General features: G+C 49.7%; 2 protein-coding genes across 3 annotated transcripts in view; one reads left to right on the forward strand and one right to left on the reverse strand.

Moving 5' to 3' along the window:
- Positions 1–7773, reverse strand: part of XRCC6 (X-ray repair cross complementing 6) — a 23673-nt gene extending 15900 nt beyond the window's left edge. Inside the window, exons 1-3 of one of the 2 annotated variants that reach the window (XM_045834846.1) lie at positions 7629–7773; positions 6078–6168; positions 2839–2954 (exon numbers count right to left, since the gene is read on the reverse strand). In XM_045834846.1, the coding sequence (XP_045690802.1) occupies positions 2839–2954; positions 6078–6153 (192 nt within the window). In that variant the 5' untranslated portion in view covers positions 6154–6168; positions 7629–7773. Of the gene's footprint in view, positions 1–2838; positions 2955–6077; positions 6169–6751; positions 6906–7628 lie in introns of those variants that run through there. The other variant, XM_045834845.1, reaches the window with a different exon arrangement.
- On the forward strand, positions 7025–26892 carry DESI1 (desumoylating isopeptidase 1). Its single transcript, XM_045834847.1, has 6 exons — positions 7025–7358; positions 18907–18928; positions 20039–20108; positions 21699–21808; positions 22685–22807; positions 24473–26892. The coding sequence occupies exons 1-6, from the start codon at positions 7271–7273 to the stop codon at positions 24564–24566; spliced, it is 507 nt and encodes a 168-aa protein (XP_045690803.1). The 5' UTR covers positions 7025–7270; the 3' UTR covers positions 24567–26892.
- The last annotated feature ends 805 nt before the right edge of the window (positions 26893–27697 follow it).

Raw genomic sequence — 27697 nt, forward strand, 5'->3', positions numbered from 1 at the left:
TGGATTGAGCGCGGGCTGCGAACCAAAGTGTCGCAGGTTCGATTCCCAGTCAGGGTACATGCCTGGGTTGCAGGCCATGACCCCCAGCAACCACACATTGATGTTTCTCTCTCTATCTCCCTCCCTTCCCTCTCTCAAAATAAATAAAATCTTTAAAAAAAAAAAAAAGAAACTGTAAACTTAATTGAAAACATAATGAAGGAGAACTTTCCCAATCTGCTGAAGGAAATAGACTTCCAGGAAGTCCAGGAAGCTCAGAGAGTCCCAAAGAAGTTGGTTCTCAAGGAAGCACACACCAAGGCACATCATAATTACATTACCCAAGATGAAAGATAAGGAGAGAATCTTAAAAGCAGCAAGAGAAAAGGAGACAGTTACCTACAAAGGAGTTCCCATAAAACTATCAGCTGATTTCTCAAAAAAAAAAAAACAAACACAAAAAACAACAACAACAAAAAAACCTTACAGACAAGAAGTATTCTAAGTCATTAAAGGCAAGGACCTACACCCAAGATTACTCTATCCAGCAAAACTTTCATTTAGAATGGAAGGGCAGATAAAGTGCTTTCCCAGATAAGGTCAAGTTAAAGGAATTCACCACCAGCAAGCTCTTATTATATGAATTAAATGTTAAAGAGACTTATCTAAGAAAAAGAAGATCAAAAATATGAACAGTAGAATGACAACAAACTCCTAACTATCAACAATTGAACCTAAAACAAAAACAAACTACTAGAAGGGGAACAGAACCACAGAAATGGAGATCACATGGAGGGTTATCAGCAGGGAGGGGAGGGGTGAGAATGGGGGAAAAGGTACAGGAATAAGAAACATAAATGATAGGTACAAAATAGAGAGAGGGAGGTTTAGCATAGTATAGGAAATGGAGGGGCCAAAGAACTCGTATGTACAAGCCACAGACACGAGCTAAGGGGCGGGGGACGCCGGGGGTGGGGAATGTCGGAGGGAGGAGAGTGCGGGCGGAGGGGGATAAAGTGGAGAAAAAAATGGGACAATTGTGATAGCATAATCAACAAAATATACTTAAAAAATAGACAATGCAGTGGTAGGTAATAAATATACAATGTTATGCAATGACTACCTTTATCTAGTTCCAAAATATTTCCCCCACCCCAAAAGCACCCCATACCCATTAAGCTATTGCTCCCCATACGTCCCTCTCCCCTGCCCCTAGGAACCACCGACCTATGGATTATCAATTCTCTATTTCATGTAAATGTAATCACGTGTGACGACTCGTCTGGCTTCCTTCACTCAATATATTGTTTTCAAGGTTCATTCACTGTGTGGCATATATCAGCACTTCATTGCTTTTTCTGTCCGAGTAACATTCCAACTGCAGGTATAAAAATTCTGTTGATTCTCGCAGGTTCGATTCCCAGTCAGGGCACATGCCTGGGTTGTAGGCCATGACCCCCAGCAACTGCACATTGATGTTTCTCTCTCTCTCTCTTTCTCCCTCCATTCCCTCTCTAAAAATAAATAAATAAAATCTTAAAAAAAGAAAAGAAAATCTTCCAGATGAGGAACTGACAGTAACATAATGTTTATTTAAAAAAAAAAATTCTGTTGATCCATTCAAAATGTTTGGTAGTAAGACAAGAGGTGGTGTTTACTCAATACTGTGAATGACGAAATACCTTTGAATTGTACACTTTTAAATGGTTAATTTTATTACATGAATTACACCTTAACTTAAAAAACGAAACTATTTAATCCTCACATCAACTTGATGGGCTAGATACTATTCTTCTTTCCATTTAACAGGTAAGAAAACAGAGACCAAGACGTTGAACTACTCTTCTAACATCAGACAGCTGGGTTTTTTTTTTTAAGATTTTATTTATTTTTAGAGAGAGGAGAAGGGCGGAAGAAAGAGAGGGAGAGAAACATCAATATGTGGTTGTCTCTCATGCACCCCATACTGGGGACCTGGCCTGCAACCTAGGCATGTGCCCTGACTGGGAATCGAACCAGCAACCCTCTGCTTCGCAGTCCAGAGCTCAATCCACTGAGCCACGCCAGCCAGGGCATAACATTAGACCGTTTATACGTGGTGGCATCAGGATATGAGTAGCTGATTTTCATTCTGCCAGGTGCATACCCGGGAGGAGTGATGCCGACGGTAACGCTATGCTGAACTCTGAGGAACTGCCAAACCCTTTCTCCGCAGCAGGTGGCCCATTTCACGTTCCCACCAGCAACGTATGAGGTTTCCAACTGTTCCACATCCTTCTTACTTTCCTTTTTTTTTTAAATTATAGCCATCCTAGCAGGTGTGATACCTCATTGTGGTTTGATTTGCTTTTCTCTAATGACTAAAGATGTTGAGAATATCCTGTGCCCAACATTGTTGGCCACTTTGTATATCCTCAGAGACATGGATGTTCAAATCCTGTGCCCATTTTTAAATTGTTTTTTTCTTGTCATTTTGTTGTAATAATCTTTTTCAATCACAGATAACACCCAACTTCCAACTACCACTTCCAAGAGAACTCATTTCCAAACTGTGATGGCTGGAGCTCCCTTTCTTCCACTGCCCTCCCATCCCCCACAGCAGGAGCGGCCCACTGCCACTCCCAGGGCGAATGCTGAGGGTGGGAGCAACACCTTCCCAGGGGCCAGAGTTCAGCCTCAGCATAAAATGCGCCTGTTCTCCAGCACTGCTACTCTTCTTCCGCTGGAAGTTAACACAGCCATCCCAGGAGGCTAACCACCATTTATCACTCACAAACACAATTTTCAGAGTCCATATTTTTTAAAGTGGCATTAATACTTCAGGGTTTTTGTTTGTTTTAAATAAAAAGGTAATCTTACCTGGATGCTCAAGTCAAAAGGAGTCAACTCATCTTCATCCTCTGATTTAATAAACATGGCCTTAGAAGCATCAACCAAAAAAATCAAACTGTCTCTTCCTGAATATGTATATTCTCCTACATGGGGAAAAAAATGGAAGAAAACCCCTGCTTTGCATTCATATTTATGTTTTATGTTTATTATTTTAATAAAATAGAGAAAAGCCCATTAAGCAAAACTATAACCTGATGTGTAAAGTGAACACCCTTAAAACCACCACCCAGCCCTGGATGGCGTAGCTCAGTGGATTGAGTGCGGGCTGCGAACCGAAGTGTCGCGGGTTCGATTCCTAGTCAGGGTATATGCCTGGGTTGCAGGCCATGACCCCCAGCAACCGCTCATTGATGTTTCTCTCTCTCTCTATCTCCCCCCCTCCCTTCCCTCTCTAAAAAATAAACAAATAAAATCTTAAAAAAAAAAAAACCACCACCCACATTCAATCTTGCCAGTCACCCCAGAAGCCCCCTCTGTGCGCCTTCTCCCAATCACAACTCTCACCCTCCTCCCGAGAGTAACCACTATCCTGACTTCACTTCCTTTTTTAAAAATAGTTTTCTCCCCAAGCAAACACTCCTGAACACTTTCTTGTTTTGTTTTTTATCCTCACCGGAGAACATGCTTGATTACAGAGGGGGAGGGAGGGAGAAAAAGGAGAGAAACGTTGATGTGGGAGAGAGACATCTATCGGTTGCCTCTCCCCCTTGCCCCGACTGGGGACCCAACCGCAACCTATGCAGGTGCCGTGACCAGAAATGGAACCCATGACCTTTCAGTTAATGGGACAGCGCTCCAACTGAGCCCCACCAGCCAGGGCAATACTAGTTTTGATTCTTTTAAATGTTTTTCAAGTCTTTTAGTCTATAGATAACCTTCTCCATCTTGTCTTTCAAAACAAGTTTATTTGTTGAAGAACTGTGCCATATGCAGTTTCCCATCTTCTGGATTTCACTACAGGCATCCTTTTGGTGTTGATGAACAGAGTCCTTTGTCTTTCCTACTAAGGACCCAGAAAGGATTCATCAGATTCAGGTTTTCTTTTCCTGATGTATTTTTCATATTCAGTTGTCTTCCTTTTTTTAATGATTTTTTAAAAGATTTTGTTTCTTTACTTTTAGAGAGAGGGGAAGGAAGAGACAAAGAGAGGTAGAGAAACATTGATTGGGACCTGGCCCACAATCCAGGCATGTGCCCTGACTGGGATTTGAACCAGTGACCTTTTGGTTCACAGGCCAAGGCTCAATCCACTAAGCCACACCAGCCAGGGCTGGTTGTCTCCCTTTTTGATACTGCTGCTTAATAAAACAAATTTAATTATCTACCTTTTATTAAAAACAATATAATTGTATGTGTTAAAAGCCTTAAAGAAAATTCTACCTTGACCCAGGAAATCTTGTGGCTTAAAAATCTTAAGAAAGTAAGATCTGGAAAAATCCTTATACAAAATTTTTCACAATGTTATTTATTAAAGTAAGAAATGGACGCCCAGCCCTGGCTGGCATAGCTCAGTGGATTGAGCGCGGGCTGTGAACCAGGCATCGCAGGTTCAATTCCCAGTCAGGGCACATGCCTAGGTTGCAGGCCATGGCCCCCAGCAACCACACATTGATGTTTCTCTCTCTCTCTCTCTCTCCTGTCTCCCCCTTCCCTCTCTAAAAATAAGTAAAATTAATTAAAAAAAAAAAGAAAGAAAGATAGAAATGGACGCCCCTGACCGGTGTGGCTCAGTTGAAAGGCTGCCATTCATACCCAGTGAGGGCACAGGCCTAGACTGCAGGGTCAGTCCCCAGCTGGGGTGCATATGAGGCAACCAATGGAGGTTTTTCTCTCACATCAATGTTTTTCTCCCTTTTTCCCCCCTCCTTCCCTCCTCTGTAAAAATAAATAAATATAATCTAAAAAATAATAATAAAATAAAGTAAGAAATTGAAAATAACGTAGAAATGGCTCTGGCTGAGTAGCTCAGTTGGTTAGAGCATTGTCCTAATATGCCAAGGTTGTGGGTTCGATTCCCATCAGGGTACATACAAGAATCAATCTGCATAAATAAGTGGAACAACAAATCAATGTTTCTCTCTAAGATCAATTAAAAATTAAAAATATCCAAAAGGAAGCAGAATGAATAAATTATAATAAATTTAAAATGAGCTATAAAGATTATATTTATGTACTTACATGGGAAAAAATATATCTATGATAAATAAGGAAAAAAGAAGCCCTGACTGGCATAGCTCAGTGGACTGAGCGCAGACTGCTAACCAAAGTGTTGTAGGTTCGATTCCCAGTCAGGGCACATGCCTGGGTTGCAGGCCATGACCCCCAGCAACCGCACATTGATGTTTCTCTCTCTCTCTCTCTTTCTCCCTCCCCTCTCTAAAAAAATAAATGAATAAAATCTTAAAAAAAAAAAAGGAAAAAAGGCAGAACATAAAATTATGTATGTGTTTAAAATTCCTTTTGTTAGAAGACTGGTATAAATTAAAATTTTAAGTGTATATATACTACAATTATCACTACATAAAGAAATCAGATACAAAGAAAAACAGACATACGTAGTTAGGAAATATGCAGAATGAAATTGTGTTAGGGTGGCAGATTATATAGCTTACAGTGAGCTTCCTCTATTCTCAATATTTCCTATGTTTCTCCATTTTAATAAAAACACTTTCAAGTTTTCTACCCAGGACTTAAACTAACCAGTATGTAGCGTACCTCTAGCCCTTATTTCTCTTTCTTTGTCCTATGTGTTACTGTGTTGGCTGAACATATACTCCGCACATGGAGGTTATGGTGAGGGAATGACACTTGTAACTGTTGCTAATGTCTACTCTTCGGTGGCTGAGATTATTGTTAGGTGATTTTTACACTGAGGTCCTGAAATGAGTGTAACTATTCTGAGTGAGGAAGAGGCTTACCTGTGCCATCTAAGGTGACAAAAGATACCACTGCTCAGGGTCATTTATTGGAACTCCACAGGTAGCAATCTACTAGTGTCCAGCAAAAGTTTAAGACTAGAAACGTCCCACAGGCTAGAGTAGGACATGAATAAAAAAGCCTACGGTAACTCTGTAAAGTTCAGAGGGAAAAAGGTATTTGAGGTATTATCTGGGGAGAGAAGGGCAGGCCCTCAGACAGCCAAGGACAACCCGCAGAGACAGGCAGGGGACGTTTTCCCCACAAACAGTACAGTTAAAGTCACTGACCACCTGCTTCAAGGCCCTCCTCTTGTTCTTCTTCTTCATCGCCCTGGTTTTTGTAATAAGACTCCCACTCTGACATGTTGGTAACTGCTCGCTGGGTGAAAGAGAGTTAAGATCAGTAACAAGCAAAGTTGAATCTAAAAACATCGACTGCTTTGAGGCCTGTCCTAAGGGCTCGTGGTGAGTCATGAGCAAGGGGCATGCTGGATCCTGCCGCCTCGGGAGCCCGCGGTAATTTGAGACCCGGAGGAAGATGACCCTGGGGGTCATTCCAGCAGCCCCACCTTAGCTAGCCCTTAAAGACACTCCAGGACACGTGGTGGGTGGCCCAGGGTGGCCGCTCCAATCGATGTCGAGGTCCGTTCCACCTTCGGCACCATCTGGACTTGACGGATTCCCGCTCCAGATACTCCGTCCTCCAGGGGACCTATGTGTCCTCACCCTGGCCCTCAACTCCCCAGGCGGCCATGCCCAGTGGGGTCTCCAAGGCCGGGTGCGGCCTGTCCCAGGAGGAAGGAAGGGGAGCCACAGGCTGCCTCTACCCTCGGGCTGCACACTCACGACTAGGGGGCCCTGTAGCGAGGTTAGGAGGACGCGCCAGACCGAGCGGCGAAGCAGGGTCAGGCCAGCCTGCACTGGCCAGCAACACACACACAACCCAGGCGGTTTCGGCCTACCTCCCCCGTAGGGAAAAGATCGATTTGGACTGCAAGTGGGGTGCCTCGCACGCGCGGGATCCAGTTGTCTCTCCCACTCAACGCCCTACGTCACCACGCAAAACGCGCACTTTTACAGTCGGCGGACACACCCACTCCCCCAACCTGCTCTCGGTACAGGGCCCCAATATCGACCTCTCCGCAAAAGCCCCGCCCCCTCCCTCGAAACCCCGCCCCTCGCCAGCCGTCGGGATGGTGTGCACATGCGCGAAAGTGCGTCCCCGCCCCCGCCTCTCTTCCGCTCCGACCCCGCTGGCCCTGGCTCTGTCACCTCACAGTAGTCGTTGCCCGAGGCGGGCGTGGGGGCGCGAGCAGCGAAGGGGCGCGAGCAGCGAAGGGCGGCCTCTTCCCCCGCCCCTCAGGCCGGGCCTAGGCTCGGTTCCCCCACGCTCCTTTCGTTCCCCACCCCGGTCGGGTACGGGAAGGTCCAAGCCGCTGCCTGGTGCCAGAGGGACTTTGTGGCCGCCGCCACGGGTCCCGATGGAGCCGCCGAATCTCTATCCCGTGAAGCTCTACGTGTACGACCTGTCCAAGGGCCTGGCCCGGCGGCTCAGCCCCATCATGCTGGGTGAGGGGGCTGGGGGCGGGCAGGAAGGAGGGCCAGGACGGCCGGCGGCGGTGGGGAGGCCTGGGCCCACGCTCGGAGGGCCCAGAGGATGGAGAAAAGCCCGGGTAAAGAAGGGAGGGGTCTGAGATTTCGGCCCCGCTGCCCCACTTGGCCATTTGAATCCTGGGGGGAGGGATGGAGAGGAATCGCGCCCTGCGCCCGCCCTTCTCCCTTCCGAGCACCTTCAGCAGGGAGGTGGGGTAAGCTGGCGCTGGGTCGGGGGTTCCGTACCTCGCTGGGCGAGCCCTCTAGCACCTTCCACGGCGCAGAGGTGAGGATGCCTGCCGCGTGGTGCGCCTCGTGGTGAAAGGGACACTGCGGAGGAAATTCTCGGGTGGCCCTCGGGGAGCCTGCCCTCCCAAGAGGAAGCGCTTTCTGCAGTCGCTAGGGTAGGTGGGAGGAGAAAGCCAGAGCGGCACAGGGACCCAGCCCGGTCCCTACATAGAATTGAAGTCAGGTGTCCTGGAGCCCGAACCCGAGAATTCACCAAGTTCGGCCTGACAGTGTGGTATTGCTTTTGCAGTTCCCGGGGAGGACTGGACTCTGTTGTGTCAGTAAGGATTAGTAAAGTGTGCTCCATTAAACTACTTAGCCGCCAGGATCACACACATCATTATAATCCAGATACCAAATGCCTTGTGTAACGTAGTGATTGTCAGGTTTGTGATTTCAGGTGATAGTTGGGCAGGAAAGCATTCCAGGAGCTGAAAACCTAACAACTTTGGCAACATCCATTTGAGTGACTGGTGTTTCCTGGCTTATGGAGACATTAGAGAATGTTTTGACTCATGTGCCTAAGAGAAGAGGGCAGAGGTCAAGTAAGCAAGGCTGCTTTTGAGGGCATCTCTTCAATATCCTTGAGTTTCTCATGTGCTGGAGTGAGCACATTAGGTTGAACTTAACCTCTTAACCCTGGGCCAGTGAGTGGTCTCTGTATTCAGCTTCACCTCAGAACTACCTAGGGCGCTTGTGAAAAATACAGACACCTTCATCTTCAACATATATTGTGAAGCAGGTATAGAAACAACAAAAGTAAAACAGTTCTTTAAGTGTACAAGTGTGTCTTTAAAGCAAAGGATATGTAAAGGATTACTTGCTTAGGCAAATAATTGCCTGGAAGAATACAAAAGAATGGTTACAGTGATAGCTTATCGAAAATTGAACTTGCCCTTGAGTGCCGTGATTCAGTGGGTTGGGCATCATCCCGCATATCCAAAGGTCAGGGCACATGCCTGGGTTGCAGGCCAGGCCCCCAGCCGGGGGCGTGGGGCATGTGAGATGTTTCTCTCATACATGGATGTTTCTCTCCTCTTTCTCCCTCTCTTCTCCTCTCTCTAAAAATAAATAAATATATTTTTGAAGTGAACTTGAAGCTGAAAGACAGGAGAATTGTATATAGTACATACATGTATTATCTATTCAAAATAAGCAAAGTTTTAAATATATGGATCCTACAGCCTCATTATATAAGTACGTAAATAGACTTTTCTGGAATTGTGGTCCAAAAATCTGTAGTTTTAAAAAGCTCCTCAGAAACGTGTGTGTAGCTGATGCGTTATTGGACAGAAGTTGGGCCTAGACTGTTAAAATTAGTAAGGCAAATCTGAGAGCAAAACTTATGAAGTCACTGTTTGGGGAAGGTGCTGGTTACTGAGATTACATCAGTCATGTTCTAACTAAACTTCTTGGAATGGAGCCATTTGGTTAGTTTTATCACAGTGAGGCATTCAGTGTTTCCTAGATCCAAAACTAAAAGCCTCCCCGCTTGTACTGGGTGTTTGTTGTTGATGGTGTATTACCTAATAGTTATACTGATTTTAGCTGAAAGTCGTACAGATCATTATTTCATGATTCATTCAGCAGATGTTTATCGAGTGCCTACTATGTGCTCACCATGTGTTAAGCTTAACTAAAGATGATGTAATGAACACAGATACTCTGTGTCATCATGGAGCTACTTAGCGTGCAAGACATTAAGAGTAAATAAGCAGCCCTGACCGGCGTGGCTCTGTTGGTTGGGCATCGTCCCACAAAGTGAAAGGTCGCCAGTTCGATCCCTGGTCAGGGCTTGCTTAGGCTGAGGGCTCAGTCCCTTTCCAGGAACCTACAGGAAGCAACCGATCAGTGCTTCTCTCTCACATGATGTTTCTCTCCCTTTCTCCCTCCCTTCCCCTCTCTCTAAACATAAATAAATCTTTAAAGATAAATAAGCAGCCCTGGCTGGTGTGGCTTAGTGGATTGAGTGCCCGCTTGTGAATCAAAGGGTCGCTGATTTGATTCCCAGTCAGGGCACGTGCCTGAGTTGCTGGGCCAGGTCCCCACTGGGGGACACACGAGAGGCAACCACACATTGATGTTTCCCTCCCTTTCCCTCTCCGATAATAAAGAAATAAAGTCTTATAAAAATAAATTAATTAATTAATGATAAATTATGGTAAATACTGAGCTGTACAGGAAGCAAACTGGGTGCTGAGAAAGAATAACAAGACCTACTTTTAAATAAGGGTTGCCAGGAGTAGTGACTTTTAAGTTGAGAATTTAAAGATGAGGAAGAAGTAGCCAAATCTAATTCTCCCTTCTCTCCGCCTTTTTTCCATATTGTTTCTGTGCCTTTTTGCAAAAGCAATAAAGACAGCGTTATCAAAGCTAATAGCCATTACTTTCTAGGGTTGAAAACTTAACAGAAAATGGGCATTGCCTTACTGGCCCATCCCATCCAGACCTCACTAACCCAATTCTGTTAATAGCCGTTCCCATTCCTAAATGTATTTGAATCTTTAAAAAAGCAGTTTCTTTCCTGATTTCTCAATGACCCCTACGAGCATATTAGTAGCTAGCATCTATTGAGAGCTTACCATGTGCCAGACCTTTTCTTTCTCAGAACTTTGCATGTGCTGTAATCCTCATCACAGTTTCGTGAGGGAGGCCCTGTTGTTACCTCTCGTTTTCAGTGGAGGCAGAGCTGGGTGGTGAACAAAGGCAGTCTGACTGCCAGAGCTCGTGTTCTCGGGTGTTCTCTTACAATGGATGCAAAGTAGGCACCTTCTTCGTGCTTATAAAAGCATCTTTGGCCAAGTGTTTCAAGTTTGGATGAGATAAAAATCTGGGCTCAATGTGTATGTGCCATTTATAATCATAGGTTTGTGATCACCCCTCTTAACCTTAAATTTCCCAAACTAAATTGGTGTGGCCTCAGCAGCAGCAGCCTCTTACTCCTACTATCTCGGTTCCTCGTGATAAAACCCCACCTAGCTCTATTGTAGTCACCATTGGGCTAGATAAAGCCCAATCCTCTTCTCCAAAACCACGTAGACTACAGTGTTCTGCCCTGTGTCCTGATGCTTCCCACGAAGGTGTTCCTGTCACGCAGTCCCCTAGGTCACCAGGAAGATGATCCCGGACTATCCTTATTGTTCTAATCTAGCAGACTGCCTGATTGTACCATTTTTTTCATAGTCACCATTCACCCAAGATAATTAGCTATTATAATTGTCATTTGATTCCTCCTCTTAGTACTTTTGGCTGCTCTTTAAATTTCTTGACCTCTTTCTATGCTAAAGTACGTAGAGATAAATGCAGAGGGTTTGGATTTTCTTTAAAATCCAAATTCTTTACTATTGTAGCAAGAGCTACCTTTATATTTGCTGATGGTTTTTTGTACATGCACATATCCTGAGATCATATATATATGTGTGTATATATATATGGCTGAACACAATCTAATGAGTATTTAAGATTTTACTCTACGCTCAGTTCCCGACTTAATTCTATAGTGCGAGTAATAATGAACTGAAAGGCATGAACTCTGTTCTCCAGGAGTTAATTTCACTAAAAATAATGTCCGTATGCATGTAACAGCATAAAAGAGATTATGATTAGATGCCAAAGTGAGTAAGTGGTGAATCAATTATTTTAAGCCTCGAGGGAAGGGAGATCCCTGGGTGGGTGGCCTAGTTGGTTGGAGCGTCATCCCATACACCAAAAGGTTGCAGGTTCGATTCCCAATCGGAGCACATACCTAGGTTGTGGGTTCGATCGTCAGTCAGGGCCTGCAACCAACTATTGTTTCTCAATGCCTTCCTCTCTGTCTCTAAAATCAATAAGTATATCCTCGAGTTGGGATTAAAAAGAAGGAGAAGAAGAGAGAGAAAGACCATAGTGAGCTGGATGTATCAGAAACACTTCAGCAAAAACTCTGAGCTTCTGGAGGACAGAGATTCTGCCTCGTTCCTCTTTGCGTCCCCAACAGCCAGTCGGAGATCGTGCTCAATAAATACACGAATGACTGAGACTTGACAATTAAGTAGAATTTATTTGTAGCTGAGGGGTTTTTTTCAATGTTTTAATGCCATCTATTGTGCTTTGTTTTAGATTTTTATTGTTCATTGTGTGAGCTGTTCTATATCCAGCTAATGCATTAATTTAGTGATCATGCAATTTCTTTATGGCAAAATGAAAACTGCTGTGGCTCACAAGGCCCTTTGTGACCCAGCTCCTGCTTTTCTCTCTGCCCTCACCTGTCTGCATGTACTGACACTATCCTTTCTCAAGAAAATTAAGCCCCAGGGAAAATGATCTGAGTGCCTTTCCTCATTCTCCCAGCAGCTGCCGAGGGACAGTGTGGCTTGATTCTCTTGCAGAACCCCAGTGGCAAAGGGCTGCTGTGCACCCTACCGGACTGAGCCCGGCCAGTTCTTTCTCTCCCTCCAGGCTTTTTAAAGGCTGTGCCCCCTGCCGGGGATACTTCCTCTCCTCATCTCTTGGCCTGGCTCATTCAGGTCTAAACTAAAATGTCCCTTCCTCCAGGAAATTTTCCCTCCCCCAATCTTGGTCAGGCATTCCTGTTGAGTGCTGATAACATCTTCTACGCTCCTTCCATAGCATTCATCGTTCTATTTTATAACTTCTTGTTTCCTCATCTGTGTCCACACCTGCCCCAACTGGACTGACTGGAAGCTCCACCGGGGGATGAACTCTCATTCGATGGCACCCCCAGAGTCTAGCAGTGCTTTGCAATCAGTAAACAGAGCTGAGCGGATGGCAGGAAGTCACACACCTGCCTTAGAGCATTGCTCGAGGGCCTGACTAACAAGGACGAGGGCCTGACTAACAAGGACGGACAGGCAACGGAGGAGAGGGGGCCCTCTCAGTGCCGAGGGAAAGGACTCACACGCCAGTTATTTTTATGCTAGGAAAGAATCCTGTACTGACTCCAAGAAATCTTAGTGAATTAGAGTATTAGGTACAACAGTTTGAAATCTACTTTTTTTTTTTTGAGGATTAAAGTACCCTCTCAGTGTTCAACACTGTAATGCATTTTGATTTTGTGATAACCTTTCTCTGCCTAAAGGGCAAGACACCCTGCCAATAGGATTTTTTTGCAATATTCGCACAGTGACCCACTTATGTGATACACGAATCCTTTTACTTTTCCCCGCCTAGATTGAATATTTATCCAGCAGTCCCAGAGAAGAATAAGCTGATTTTTTTTTTTTTTTAGGTTAACATAAACCCTTTCACGTTGCTGGTAATCTGGCAAATAACTGAGCCAACCATCAGATTAGAACATTTTTAGTTAGAAACACCCTGTCACTGGGGGAGGAATCTGTGAGGTGAGCCGGGGCTGCATTCGGTTCGTACCAATGAGCTAATGCTGCCTGCACAGAAGCCCCGGCCCCTGGAGCTCCATCACCGTCATCCACTTTATGCTCATTCATAGACATTTGTTTAGCACCAGCAAGCATGTCTGTCTGCACGAGCTCCATCTGTCTTAATGGGTGAGGAAGTAGATGGAGTCTTTTCTCCTTGGCTTTTATGTACTCATTTTACTCTTACAGTCAGTGGGAGGCCGACTAATGAGGACCTCACTTTTTTGTTATTCGTGATGGACAAAAAGGCTGACGTCCATGTCTTTCATTTGTTTTCATGTGCGTATTTCATAGACCTCACAGTCCGTGCGTTCATTGGATGTGCTAACCAGCTCAAGCTTGGAGCCGGGCAGCTGTCTGACCCACCTGCTCTCCAGCTAGCTGAGGAAATCCTAGTGGGAAAATCATCTGTGTCTGTAATGTGCTAATACCCACCAAGCCTAATTCATTGTCTCAAAATGGCCTTGTGCCCTAATTTAGTATCAAACTGCCACCTCCTACTCACCTGCTCCCACCCCAGTCTAGCCAGAAACATTTAAGGATCAGTCTAGTCCAGTTCTCCATTGCCCATCACCCTGTGCAGGAAACCATGGCCCTCACTTTTTTTTTTTTAACCAAGAAAGTAGAAGAGAGGGAGAGAAACACCTTTTAGTTACCTCTCTCACACCCAACCTGGGAACTGGCCCACAGCCCAAGCATGTGCCCTGACTGGGAATCAAACCGGCAACCTTTCGTTCACAGACCAGCACTGAATCCACTGAGCCACCCCAGCCGGGGCGGCCCTCACTCTTTTCCTCCCGAGGACAGGCTGTCAAGTAGCTACCTTTATGTTTCTGTCTGAGCCGCTCCAACAAGTACATCATCATAGCTTGCTTTTTCTTGGTTTTATGCCAGATAAACCATGTGTCCTTACTTGTAAAATGATGTTAATAAATATTTGCCCTGCTCTGCCATGTACAGATATGTGAGAATAAGGATAACTCTGAAGCGCTTTTTTTAGAAGATTTTATTTATTTTATTTTTAGAGAGGGGAGAAGGGAAGGAGAAAAAGGAGAAATGTGCGAGAGAAACATTGATCAGTTGCCTCTTGCACACCCCCAACCAGGGACTTGGCCCACAACCCAGACATGTACCCTGACTGTGAATCGAACCCATAACCTTTCAGTTTGCAGGCCAGTGCTTAATCCACAGAGCCACACCAGACAGGGTTTAAGCACTTGAAATTAAGATTGAATCTGCTCACTCCACATGTTTGGATCTGTTTTCTATAGTCCCTATCACTGTTCTGTGAGTGGATGAGACCTTGAGTGTCCCTTGATGTAGCTGAATAAGAAAGAAGCATCATGTTCAGCTTCCAGACACATTTAATGAGCAATACAGAAACTGTCAAGAGAATAAAGCAGAGTTTGTATCTTGCCACTTTTGAATTGTTTTTCAGCTGTAAAATAACTGACAGTATGGTCTCTGAGACCCCTTTCCAAAATTGCATTCATTTGCTAGGGCTGGGTTAGGACTGATGCATCTCCAGCTCTCTTCCTCGGTCACTGAGCATGGGCATCTAAGAGGACAATAGCAGACTCAGTGCAGTATGCCAAGGTTGCAAAGTCCTGTGAATAACAGGCCAGGGCAACTAAGATTGGGGTTAAGAACTTTGGCCTCAATACCACCGTATGTCAACCAACACAGCTAATCAGACAATACTTCATCTCAGCAGATGGGCGTGCAGCATCTGTGTTCTAGGTGCTTTGTTTGGTCCGGGAATTACAAAGATGCATAAGAAACTGCCCTTGTCTTTGAGACACTTGTAGTCCATTGGGGGAGAAAGACACAAAAATAGGTAGTTTTGATACCAAGGTACTGTGAGAACAGCCATAGAACTTTCAAATTCTAAAACCTGAAAGAGCCCTGGCTGGTATGGCTCAGTGGATTGAGCTCTGGCCTGCGAACCAAAGGGTTGGTGGTTCAATTCCCTGCCAGGGCACAAGGGGGTTGCAGGCCAGGTCCCCAACGAGGGACTCATGAGAGACAACCACACATTGATGTTTCTCTGCCTCTCTTTCTCCCTCCTTTCCCCCCTCTAAATAAATCTTGAAAGAAAGAAAGAAAGCATGAAAGAAATGAGCTAGCCTTTCTTAGGCAGGTGTTATATGCCAGGCACTGTGCTGGGCATATTTCATGTGTCACCTCTTTTAATATTGGAAATGTTATGAAGTGGACACTATTATCATGGGATTTTTTTAACAGAATAGGAAACGAAGGGTTAAACAGCATTGTACGGTAGAACTTTCTGCAGTAATGGGAGTGTTCTGCATCTGTACTGCCCTGTCAGTAACCACTAGCCACGTGTGGCTGTTGTGAACTGGAAATATGGTAGTGCAACTGAGGAGCAGAACTTACTCTTTTAATTTTCATTTTAATACTGGTAGTGGCTACCATATTGGACAGTCAGGCTTAGAAAAGTCCTCAACTTCTACAAGGTTCTTTGTGATCTGGTCCTCTATTATCTCTGCTCATGCCCTACTTTTCTCCTCCTCACCCACCCACTCTAGCCACCCTGCCTTCTGAAGATCCCTCAGACACACCTGGCCTGGCCCACATCTGCATAGCTCCTTCCCGTCTCTCCTTCAGATCTGTGCTCCAATGTCACCTTCTCAAAGAGTCCCGTCCTGGCCATCCCTGAAACTCCCGATCTCCCTTACCCTGCTCTTAATTTTTCTATATCACTCATTGTTGCTAACATATTATTATTATGATAGCATGGTTATTATTATTTGTTAACTGTCCCCTCCCCAACCTTGTAAGTGCCATGAAGATTTTTGTCTCCTTTGTTTACTGATGTATCTCTAGTGCACTGAAATACAGTAGTCACTCAATGAACATTAGTCACCGATAGGCCTGGTAGGATTCAGACCTGGCCTGTCCACGCCAGAACCTGTGTTCTTATCCACTGCACTGTATTTTCTCGTATGAGTGTAGTGTTCCTCCCGAAGTGAATGAGAGGAAGAACAGGCAAAAGAAAGCAGTATCCCTAATCTGTCCGATTTCACTGCATTATTACATGCCTTCAAGGAAATAAAACAACAAAATTCCTGCCATTTAGACAACAAGCTATTTTATAAATGGCAGTCTGGAAGAGCACATCAGCTCTATTTAATTTTTTTATCCTCACCTGAGGACATTTTTTCATTGCTTTTAGAGAGGATATAAGAGAGAAGCATTGGTTGCCTCCCACCAGAACCAGGGATCATCCATGCCTGGACTGGGGACAGAACTCTTAACCTAGGCACGTGCCTTGATTGAGAATCAAAGCCGCAGCCTTTTGGTTACAGGACTATGCTCCAACTGAGCCACGCTGGCCAGGGCCATCAGCTCTATTTAAAACACAATATTAGCCCTGTCTGGTATGGCTTAGTGGATTGAGTGCCAGCCTGAGAACAAAAGGGTCACAAGTTTGATTCCCAGTCAGGGCACATGCCTGAGTTGTAGGCCAGGTCCCCAGTTGGGGGCACGTGATAGGCAACCACACATAGATGTTTCTCTCCCTTCCCCTCTCTCTAAAAATAAATAAATAAAATCTTTAAAATAAAATAAAACACAATGCTAATCTCTCCATTTTACACACAGTAAACAGGAAGGAGGAGACTTAGTGATCTTGTAGAGTCAGCTAGGAAAGATAAGAATCTAAGCCAATTTATCTTACAGCCCAGTAAGCCAGTACTTGAAGATGCTTGTCCTAAATGGCTTGCCTCTCCCCTTTGGGATCCAGTCTGTTTCTGACCCACCTCTGTGGGACTGTAGCTCAACTTGGATAAGGACGGAGTCCGCCCCGCAGTCTCTGGGGGCCACCCCAGAAACCCCAGGCCAAAACCCCTTTTTCCATTTGCGATCTTGTGGGCTGGAGCAGCAGATCTGGAGCTGGAAAAGAGGCAGAAGAATTCTGCTACATCTATTTTCCTTTGTTATTCCATTTAGCCTTACAACACTAACAGCAAAGAACGAAATGTTTATGTGTAAAACAGATACAGCATTTCATACTAATTCGTTGATGAATCTGTTGTTAGATCTCACCCACCAATCCTGATGTCAGATTCCATTTCTCTTTTGGAGGTTTTAACCCCTTTCCCCAAGGAGGGCATTATACCTAACAGTGGTCTACGTTTATCAAACTTCTGTGTACCACAACCGCGATGCTTTCATGCATTATCATCACTGGCCACAACAACTCGATTGAAGAAACTGAGGCTCACAGTGGTTGAGTAATCTTGTCCAAGACCCACCACTACCACCAGGAGAAGCCAGGTTCTGAACCTACTGTTCTCTCTCTTATTTATTTATTTACTTATTTATTTTTAGAGATTGGACAAGGGAAGGAGAGAGGGAGAGAAACATCAGTGTGTGGTTGTCTCCTGCGCGCCCCCACCAGGGACCCAGCCCACAGCCCAGGCACGTGCCCTGACTGGGAGTTAAACCAGCGACCCCTTGGCTTGCAGGCCAGCACTCAATCCACTGACCCACACCATCCAGGGATGAACCTATTGTTCTCTTAACTGCTGCTGATGACACTCCACGGAGCCATCAGTAGGTTCTCCTGAGGAGCCATGTTTTCTATCCCATTTTAAAAGTTTTCTTAAAGGGACCATAAATATATTCCATGTATTTCCCAGGTCAATCCCTGGGAAAAGGGAGAAGAAGCCCAAGCATGTCACCTCTCCTTCCCCACAGTGCTTGGGGTTTCATCCCTAAGAAAGTCACAGAGCGAGTACTGAAAGTAGCATTTAGCAATCAGTAAACAAGTAACATGAAATCATCACCGAAGGCAAGTACATGGGTTGCTCGGGCTCTCACCTCTCTCACTGCCCCTCCTCCTCGTCCTCAGCACCGTGGCGTAGTGCTGCTCCTGTGGGCTACTGCACAGGCCTCACTCCAGTCTGCTGTCTTTGCTCTCCTCTGTGCAACTCATCTTCTCTGCCTAGAGTTATCTTTTTAATGTTCATTGATTTTTAGAGAGTGTGGAAGGGAGAGAGAAAGAGGGAGAGCAACATCGGTATGGAAAATACTGATCACTTGCCTCTCGTACGTGCCCCGATCAGGGCCAAACCCACAACCCAGGCGCGTGCCCTGAGAGGGAATCGAACTGGTGGCCTTTTGCGCTACGGGACTGCACCTAGCCAGCTGAGCCACACTGGTCATGGCTGTAGCTGCCTTGTGAAAATGTGGATCTGAGCAAGGCACTCTGCCGCCTAACCACCTTCAGCACCCGCGCCGTGCGGGACGGCCCCCAGCGCAGGCTCACCCCACTTTGCTGGCGCCCTGGCTGCTCACTGTTCTGTTGTCACCGTCACTGCACCCTTCGCTCTGACCTGCGGGATGGGCTTTTCCACAGCCGTGCGTTTGCACGTGCTGCCCCCCCCCCCCGGCAGAAACGTCCATCCTGCCCCTCTTCATTCACGGGTTGGACTGCCACTTATGAAGGTGGTCATCTTTATCACAGGTGGTGCCTCATTCTTACCGCATCAGAAAGCCAGCACCATGCTTTAGTTGGTTATGTGTGTGTCTCTTTCCTGTTAACTTTGGGCTCCTGAAAGGCAGGACAGTGATATTTGCATATGTGCATTTTCCCACCTGACCTCTTTTCTGTCATGTAGAGTGACAGAATACAACTGTGTTGACTAAGTGGATGGCATGTGCAACGTTTTGCTCTCATTTCTGAAGGACTGTCCCACATACGCGCAGTGGAGAAGCGGAAGTCCCTCGGGAGGTTTGCGGCGGGCTCCTCTGGGTGGGAGCGGCGTTCTGAATTTACTCGGGCTGGGAGGCCTTCCGTCTGGTCCCAGTGGCTAAATCTCTTCTTCTCTCCACAGGGAAACAACTGGAAGGCATCTGGTAAGTCGGGCGGGGCGCCTCGCAGCGGCTGGTTTATGAAACGCAGCTGTACCCAGGCCTTTCAGGCCCCAGTCTGTGGCTTCCGGCTTGAAACCTGGCTCTCTGTACCACACATCTTCAAGTTGCAATGCAGGCTTCTCAGCCAGGGATTATTTTGTCATCCCCCCGACCCCCACCCCGGGACATTTGGCAGTGTCCAGAGACGCTTCTGGTGGGTGGCGGGCGGGGGTGCTGCTGTAAACAGCCTACAACGCACAGGCAGCCCTCCGCACCAGCAGTGGCGGTGGTGCCGGCGGTGCAGAGACTGAGAAACCCCGTCCTCGGGAAAGGCGGACGGCTGTGCTGCCCGCCCCGAGCACGGTTTCCGACGGCAGGAGGCCCGGGGCCACACGTGTCTGTGTGAAAGCACTGCTGCTTTGGTCGCTCACCGCGGACTCGGCCCTGGCAGACAGGATGGTGGCCGAGCTCTCAGTCCCATTTACAAGGGAACCACAGGTCAGCATCGGGTGTCGACGCCCATGCTGACGTTGGATTGGCCAGAATAACCTTTTGCTGCGTTCAGCTTGAAGCAGATAATGTGGGCACCTTCGCCTGAAACAGGTCCGCACTTGTTACAGCGCCTGCTCGTGCATCAGCACGCTCCAGACGCACTGCTCCCGTCAGTCTAAAAAGCCTGGGGACTCCCCTTGCTCTTTACTTTGGTAATTGATTTGTCAAAATCGGGGTGAATCTCTAGGGACTCCCCTTCGCTCACACGATCTACAGCAGTGGTTCTCGGCCAGGGACAGCTCCGAGACATTTGACAGTGTCTGGAGACATGTCTGGTTGTCACGACTGAGGGGGTAGGCGTGCTCCTGGCGTCTGGCGGGTGGGGACCAGGATGCTGCTACCCACCCTGCACCGCACAGGACCGCCCTGGCTGTCAGCAGCACCAGAGCTGAGAACCGTAACCCACGTCCTTCATCTCGCCTTTGCTGGGTTTGCGTTATCAGGCCGTTGACCGCAGTCATGTCCTTGGGCAGAAGCGAATCTCGTTGCGGGGCGGCGACTGCTCCTTCTCAGGGCGGTCTGCCGTTTCCCGGCTCACGCCGCCTCCCTTCTGACCCGCAGGCACACCTCCATCGTCGTCCACAAGGACGAGTTCTTCTTCGGCAGCGGCGGGATCTCCAGCTGTCCCCCGGTGAGTCCTGCCCCACGCCCTGTCCTGCGGCCTCGGGCTCCTGGGGCTTCCCAGAGACCGGGGACCTGGCCTCGACTGTTCGTGTTCTGGTTTCTAGCCCTGGGACATATGTGGGCCTGGGACGTAGTTCTCATAACTGCCTTAAGACTCAGCCCAAGAAAGTTCTTCCCGGACCCTCCAGCCGGCCACTCGGCTGTATTCCCATGGCACTTCTGGGTCCCTCCGGGTCACACCGAGCATGTGACGGTGAAATGGGCCGTTCCCGAATCTCCACGGGGAGCTGCGTGTGAGCTCCTTGTAAGCCAGGGCTGCGTCTCACTTTTCTGTGCGCGTGAGCAGCTCAGCGCCCGGCCCCCAGCTCGCCCCCAGCCAGTGTGCAGCTGGGCGCGAGGGCTCTGAGCGGGAAGGCGAGGCGGCCGAAGGCACACGGCCAGGCAGGCGGCACCGGCACTGACAGGTCTTTGCCTAAAGCCCACGCCGTTCTCCACAGTGTTTCCGTCTGAGCTGTCTAAGGGCTGTCACCAGGGCGCTCAGAAAGGACACACATCTTGATACTCACAAAGGGGAAGTCATCTTGGTTTCCCCTCACCGGTCGCGCGCCTTCTGTAAGGAATCCTTCCCTAAGCCCAGCCAGTGCCACCTTGTCAGTGTGTCTTAAGTCAGTCTCGCTCTCCTCGCCTTTCCCCGTTCCTCCGGAGCGTTCCCCTGAACCCAGGCCACGCTGCGGCTGGCCTGGGCCCCGTGGAGCACCTGCTCCTCCTCGTCAGTCAGTCCCCCCACAGGGGGCAAAGTGACTGCTTCAGAAGGAGACTCTGACCGTGGCGGTCCCCTGCCTGAGTCAGAACTCTCCCGGTGGTTCTTGAGATAAAGACCAGAAAGCCCGGCATGACCCGGCATGACCTCCGAGGCCCTGGCCGGTCTCGGGCCCCGGGTGGCCTGTTTTCGGGTCACGCCCTTGCCTACCCGCTTCTCTCCTCGCTCCTTGAACAAACCTTAGACATTAAACCTGTTCTCTGACATGGGTGCCATTCCACCCTCGTGATCAGGCATGCTGGGGGCAAAGGGAGACCTCAGGTGTTGGGTACCTGTCTCTCTGTCACCTGAATGGGTGGACAGCGCCGGGAGCCTGGCCTACGTGCGACCCAGCTTCCCAGGCCCCCCGGAACCAGAAGCCCAGCGTCTAGCTCCGGCAATGGGAAGTCCGTCTCCAGGAAGCTCTAACCGGGGCGTCCGGCCCGAGGGCCACAAGCGGCCCAGGAGGGCTGTGAGTGTGGCCCGACACAAAATCGTAAATTTACATAAAACATTATGAGATTTTTGTGTGTGATTACGTGTCAATGTATTTAATTGTGTGGCCCAAGACAACTCTTCCCGTGTGGGGCAGAGACGCCGAAAGGTTGGCACCCCTGCCAGCCATGTGGCCCCGACGCTGATAGGAAGTAACGCTCCTCATCCGCCCTGGGCGCTCTGACAGGTAGAAGGGGCTGGAACAGAGCATCTGTGGTGGCTCTCCATCTTCCATGGGGAGCCACACTAAAAAGTTCCATGGAAATGGTAATTGAATGACTCTCTTCCGGTTGGCTCTTCCAGGGAGGGACACTGCTTGGGCCCCCGGACTCTGTGGTTGACGTGGGGAACACAGAAGTCACAGAAGAGATCTTCCTGGAGTACCTGTCCTCCCTGGGGGAGTCCCAGTTCCGGTGAGTGGGGGCGGGCGGCGGTAAGGTGTGTCTGTCTCCCCTGCCGGGCGATCGGCCCCCAGGGGGCCGCCCCCAGGGCACGCGGCACAAGCTCTGGCCCAGCATCTGCTGAATAAACACGAAGAGAAGGCACTGTTCTGCCCCAGCAGACCTTCTGCTGAAACTTGGAGGGAACGATGGACGGTTGATTCTTTCTGGTTAAAGTCAGATGCTGGTATTTCAGCAAACACTGCTTTCCACCTGCACTTGCCAAGGTATTTTGTCCTGAACATCAAAAGCAGGGTTTGGCCCTGGCTGGTGTGGCTCAGTGGATTGAGCACAGGCTGCGAACCAAAGGGTCACTGGTTCGATTCCCAGTCAGGGCACATGCCTGGGTTGCAGGCCAGATCCCCAGTAGGGGCCACGTGAGAGGCAACCACACACTGATGTTTCTCTCCTTCTCTTTCTCCCACCCTTCCCCTCTCTCTAAAATAAATAAATAAAATCTTTAAAAAACAAAACAGGGTTTGTAGAGGGGTTGGGATAAAATACAAACTTGAGCAGATTTCTCCCTGAGAGAAGTTTTGCCCTGGAAGTGCTAAACTCAGGCGCCAGAGCTCTGCTCTTGTGAACGTAAAGATTCTCCTGAGACTGTCGGGGAGCGTCGTGTGCATGTTTCATCCTTCCCTTCGGGATCTGTTTTCAATGGTCCGGAGAGGCAGGTGGAGCAGTCCTTCGGAGGGAAGGGAAACCACCACACCACCCCACCCCACCCCATCCCCACCCCCCACCCCCGCCCTCGAGGGCCTGCCCTTCCGCCTCCGGCTGTGCCTGACTCCAGGCACTTGCCAGCTGGCTCTCTCACGTCTGTTCTCCGACCTTTCCCACAATGCACAGGGGCGAGGCCTACAACCTCTTTGAACACAACTGCAACACCTTCAGCAACGAAGTGGCCCAGTTCCTGACCGGGCGCAAGATCCCTTCTTACATCACTGACCTCCCCTCTGAAGTTCTATCCACGTAAGTAGCCTCTGTCTCTGCTCCTGCCTTTGCAGGCCCCGCCCCCCCCGCCCCCGTCAGCGCCTCTCCTCTGCCCACATCTGCCCTCCCTTGGTGTCCGCAGACCCGCCCCAGGCAGGGTGGGCCCTGTCACGAAGGCCACCGTTCCCTCTGCTCAGCAAGGCTCACCTGTTACCTTCGCCCTGCTCGGGGCTGACCCCTCTACGGGCCCGAGTGCAGTCGCAGAACTTGGAAGCCCACTCATGCAGCCTTCCCATTGCACGGAGGGCACGCCGCGCCCCAGGAGTGCCTGCTTAAAACGCAGCGTTTTTTAGCCCCGGCCAGGTGGCTCGCTGGATTAGAGTGTCATCCTAAGACGTCAGGGTTGAGGGTTTGATTCGTGGTCAGGGCACATACAGGAATCAACCCATGAGTGCATAAGCAAGTGGAACAACAAATCTCTGTTCTCTCCCTCTGTCTCTGTCCCTCCCCGCCCCAACACACCTCTCTTTCTAAAATCAACAAATAAAAAATCATAAATAAAAGGACACGGCCACCCAAAGCCATCACACCCCTCCCAGCCTTTGCCATTGAGCTTGTTCAGGCAGCCCCTGCCCACTCCAGGACCGTGTCCGTTTGCTGGCTCTGACTCAGTGTCTCCTGAGCTGGGCCCTGTCCAGCAGGGGTGCTGGCAGGTTTAGCAAGCCCAGCAAGGCGAGCTGTGTCCACCCTGGGTAGGAACCCTCAGGAAAAGCTCGCATAGGAAACGAGGCTTCTGTGTCGAGCTGGCGAGGAGAGCCCCGCCTCCCGGCCCCGGCCCTGCCTTCCTCAGTGGGTGTGTTAAACCCCACAGCCTTACTCCAGGATCTAGGTTGTGGGGCCCAGAGCACGCTTTAGTCGCTGGAATGTTCTTGCTGTTACTATTTGATGGGTGGAGCCTCTGACCTTGTCTGAATGAAAGATACGGTTTCTCAGTTTCATCTGTTTATGTTTTGGAATATTTCATTCTCACGAGCTTGGGGACGGTTTTCAAAAATGGCAGCATCCACCAAAGGAACCAGACCCCAGTATCCAAGATGTGTTGTGGGCAACCTGTCTTAAGGCTGAGGTAGCCGTGGAGAATCTCGGAGGGACAGGGCAGCGTTCCTCCCGGCTGAGCTCCTCCGAACTTCCCGCGGAGCGAAGGGGGGCCCTTCCCAGAGCAGCGCCCTCTGGCGGCCGGCCTGCGTGTGCCCTTTCTCCCGCCTCCTCCCTGTTGCCCCGGCAGACCTCGGCTCCTGGAGGAATTTCACTCCTGACTCTGCCTTTCTCATGTCCCTTTCTTCTTTTTGTTAAACTCAGCTTCCTCGTTAAACTTTATTTTTATCCTCTCGTACCCTGAGAATTCAAGACGCAAGTACAGAAAGTACAGGAAGCTCTAGTCCCTGTGTGTAGTCAGCCCGTTGGAGCCACAGCTAACGAGGACCTAGAAGCAGAGGGAGTGAGTGGTAGCATCTACTGAGGAGGGGACTCAGGAGTCCAAATGCGGAGGGGGCTATTTAGAGACCCCCCCCACCCGTGTAAAAGCACGGGGGAGTAGGTGAGAAAATGGAGTGGGGCGACGGAGCCCCTCCCCACGCGGGGGCGCCGGCCGCGGCAGCCTGTGCCCGGGGCCCGCCACAGCTCCCGCGTCTGTTCTCTCCGCAGCCCCTTCGGACAGGCCCTGCGGCCCCTCCTGGACTCCATCCAGATCCAGCCTCCCGGGGGCAGCACCGTGGGCCGACCCAACGGCCAGAGCTAACAGGACCGCACGGACCGCCCTGTCTCGCCAGGGCTTTTTCTTTTTAAACAAAACAAACCCTACCAGATTTCTATTTTATAATTTTACATCAGAGCTAACAACCAGGGGACAGCTTTTTAAATTTCCCAGGGAAGGAGATCATCAGGCTGCGTGTAGGACAATGCTGCTAAGCAACAGAACAAAACGCCACCCCTTCCAATAGTATTACACTAATTTATTAAGGCTGCCTTGTCTGTGAGTTCACTTGTGACCCTGCTTCCTAAGCGTCCCCCACGCTCGAGAGAGGGAGTGGGTTTGTTACCGCAGAAAGTGGAATCACAGTTTGGGGGAGCCCCAACCTAGAACCTCTTTCCAGAGAATGCCCACGCTCTACCCAGGTGAGTGTTACAACAGCCATGACCCGGAAGCGGATGCTCTCTAGTGCTAAATGAACCAAAGGAGCTGGTGCACGTGGAACCCGTCTGAGAAGGACTCGCCCAACCTAAGTGAACTCGTTAGCCACAACCTGTGTCACCTTCCCTCCTGTCCCCCGGGAAGGCCCTGGGGCCGGAGCTGGAGCAGCCAGAACCGCACATTGAGGGAGAGTGACAGCCAGTGTCAGGTGGAGAACACGGGACAAAGCCACTCCTCCTCCCTCCTGGACCGAGTGCCAACCCTCCGACATGGCTCCTGGAGAACCTGCCTTGCCGCCGCGGGCTGCTCTTCCTCAGCAGGGCTGGCCTGTCGTGGTTAACGAAGGTCTGGGCTGGAGCCGCAGAGACCCGGCGTTCTGTCTGCCAGTAATAACGTAGGTCACGTGCAGTCACTGGACCCGCCCCCCAGGCCAGCATGCTGTCTGCAGCTAGGGACCAAGGGGAGAGGACTCCCTGCCCCAGGAAAAGATCCCTGATGTAGAAAGAACAATAATGCGCAGTCGACGTGGCAAGGAAATTCAGAGTTGCTGCTGGTAGGAATTTTCACATTACCCTAAATGTGCTGTGAAGACACGTGCTGTTTCCGTCGTCATTCTGACTTTAGGGAGGCATGGCATGCGTGGGCATTTTCCTTATGAGCTGCTGTTAAGAGCTTACAGGCAGGGAAAAATCTGGAAGTCTCTTATCTAGAGTGGCTTTCGGATTCCTTTTCTTCACTTGAGTCTCCCCTTAAGTCAGCTCTTGGGGACATGAGGTGGGAGGAGGACTCAGCTGCCAGGCACCTGCGTCCCCGCTCCGGCATTCATGGGCCCCTCCTGCCACTTCTCAGACTTGAATTATGTTGTCTTTCCTGGGGTTTGGCCTGCAGCAGGTGCCTTTCCTCTCCAAAAAGCTGCTGCTCACCCCGGCCACCTCCCCTCCCATCTGCGCCGTCGGCTGCAACCGTTGGCGTCGGCAGGGTCTCAGCCAGAGGAAGAGACGTTCCGCTGCCCTAGTGCTTGCCTGTGGCCTGACCCGGGGCGCGTGCGTGACATGACGACCAGCTGTGATGTCAAGTAACACTTTGGAACTTTTAAGATTGGAGGCCAAACCAAGGAGCAGTTTAGTTCTAATCAGGACCCACGGATTTGCCAGAATGCTACACTAGAGCAGTGATACATCAGAGCAGTAACTGGCACTTAATGTTGACCGACGAGCAGAATGGACCGTGGAGACTGGGTTGCAGGCTGGGCGTGTCCCGGGAAGGCAGTGTGCTGGCCCGTGCCTTCTCCAGCTCGCCTTGCGCAGGTCTCCCTCTCCAGCGGGCTCTTGCTCCAGACCTCTCTGCCCAGAGCTCCGGCCAGAGAGTGGGGCTCGCCGCCCCAACAGTCACCTCCAGACCCGAGGCAGTACTGAGAGACGGCTCCACTGAGAGACTTCGAGTCACTTGGCTCGTTGAAGGTCCCTCTCATGTCCAACACCCATTTGTGCCAACGCCTGTGCCCCAGGGGGAAACGGGTCAGTCAACTGTCTTCTCAGAGCCCTGCAGGAAAGCAAGCTCCCCCCCACCACGCCACCCCAGTCCCAGCGGCACTGACTCCGGCAGCCCAGACTCAGGCTCGGCGCCCCCCGCCCCCACCCATCTCTGCATCCCTCTGTCTGCCAGCACCCCAGGAGCGTGGCCACTGTGCCCAGCTAGCTCCGCATGGGCGAGCAGAACGAGCCGTGTTTCACCGTAGCGTGCAGCGGGCACCCCAGAGAGGCCCACTGGTGTGAAGGAAGAGGGATGAGACGGCACCCCATCCCAGAAATAAAGCTTGTACCTTTGAGATTCTTTTTTGCCCTTGAAGTCAAACTAATAACGGTTTAGTATGGAGGTGTTTGCTGGTTTTCTGTGATGTTTTTTCTAATGCAATAAACACTTCTGCCTGCTGCTTTTGTGTCCTGCGTGAAGTTCTGGGTGCACCCCACATGAAGAAGCCCTGCTCTTGATCTGTTTGCCTCTGACCTTGACTCTGCTGAGTCTGGACATGCCGCCTTCGCTTGGTCATGAGCCTTACCGATCAGTGGAGGTGGCGGCAAAGAGTGGGCGGCTTTCACCGTTGGTCCATAAAGGTGGAGACAGGCCCCAGAGGGAAGACTGCTTGCCCAAGGTCCCCGCACCGCTGCTGGGTGGGTAAGACTCGCGAGCCTGGCTGCTGGCCCCAACATCTGCGAGGACCTCGGCCATCGGGGCGTCTGACCTCACCAAGAAGCACACACTTGTGGTTTCAGCTCGGCCCCAGGGATCTCTCCCCACCTTGTGACTGTAACTTCACCCCCTGCCGCAACCAGACACCCCAGCCTGACTGCACATGTCTTCAGGGGTAGTCACCCCGCTTCGAGGGAGCCCGGATTGTGCCATGTTTCCACGGTGGGTTGGGGATGTGGGTCCTGGTCCCGTTCACAGACGGGGAACGGTCACCCAGGCGACAGGAGGCTGTGCCCCTGAGTCAAGGTCACGTTCTCACCAGCACCCCACTGGAGCACTGTGTCTTTCCAATGTGCTAGTTTCAGAAGAAAATGAGGTTCTGTCTCCAGAGGATACAGGACTGGTGGCTTTGCCTGATAGATTTGCTTCCCAAGAGCTGATAGGCGCAGAGACAGGAGTCCTTCCTTAGAAGTGCCCGCCCTGGTCCTTCCTGGGCTGAAGCCCTAACTTGGCCACTTCTGGGCCCACCCGTCTCACCTCTAAGACGG

This window comes from Phyllostomus hastatus, unplaced genomic scaffold (assembly GCF_019186645.2).
Source record: "Phyllostomus hastatus isolate PE091 unplaced genomic scaffold, TTU_PhHast_1.1 phas_contig_198, whole genome shotgun sequence".
NCBI lineage: Eukaryota > Metazoa > Chordata > Mammalia > Chiroptera > Phyllostomidae > Phyllostomus > Phyllostomus hastatus.

What these genes read in the sequence shown, in the direction of transcription:
- DESI1 (XM_045834847.1), top strand. Translation starts at nt 7,271, where the DNA reads ATGGAGCCGCCGAATCTCTATCCCGTGAAGCTCTACGTGTACGACCTG. An exon ending in AAACAACTGGAAGGCATCTG is followed by an intron (nt 18,929 to 20,038) that starts GTAAGTCGGGCG and finishes TCTGACCCGCAG; the next exon opens with GCACACCTCCATCGTCGTCC. An exon ending in GGATCTCCAGCTGTCCCCCG is followed by an intron (nt 20,109 to 21,698) that starts GTGAGTCCTGCC and finishes TGGCTCTTCCAG; the next exon opens with GGAGGGACACTGCTTGGGCC.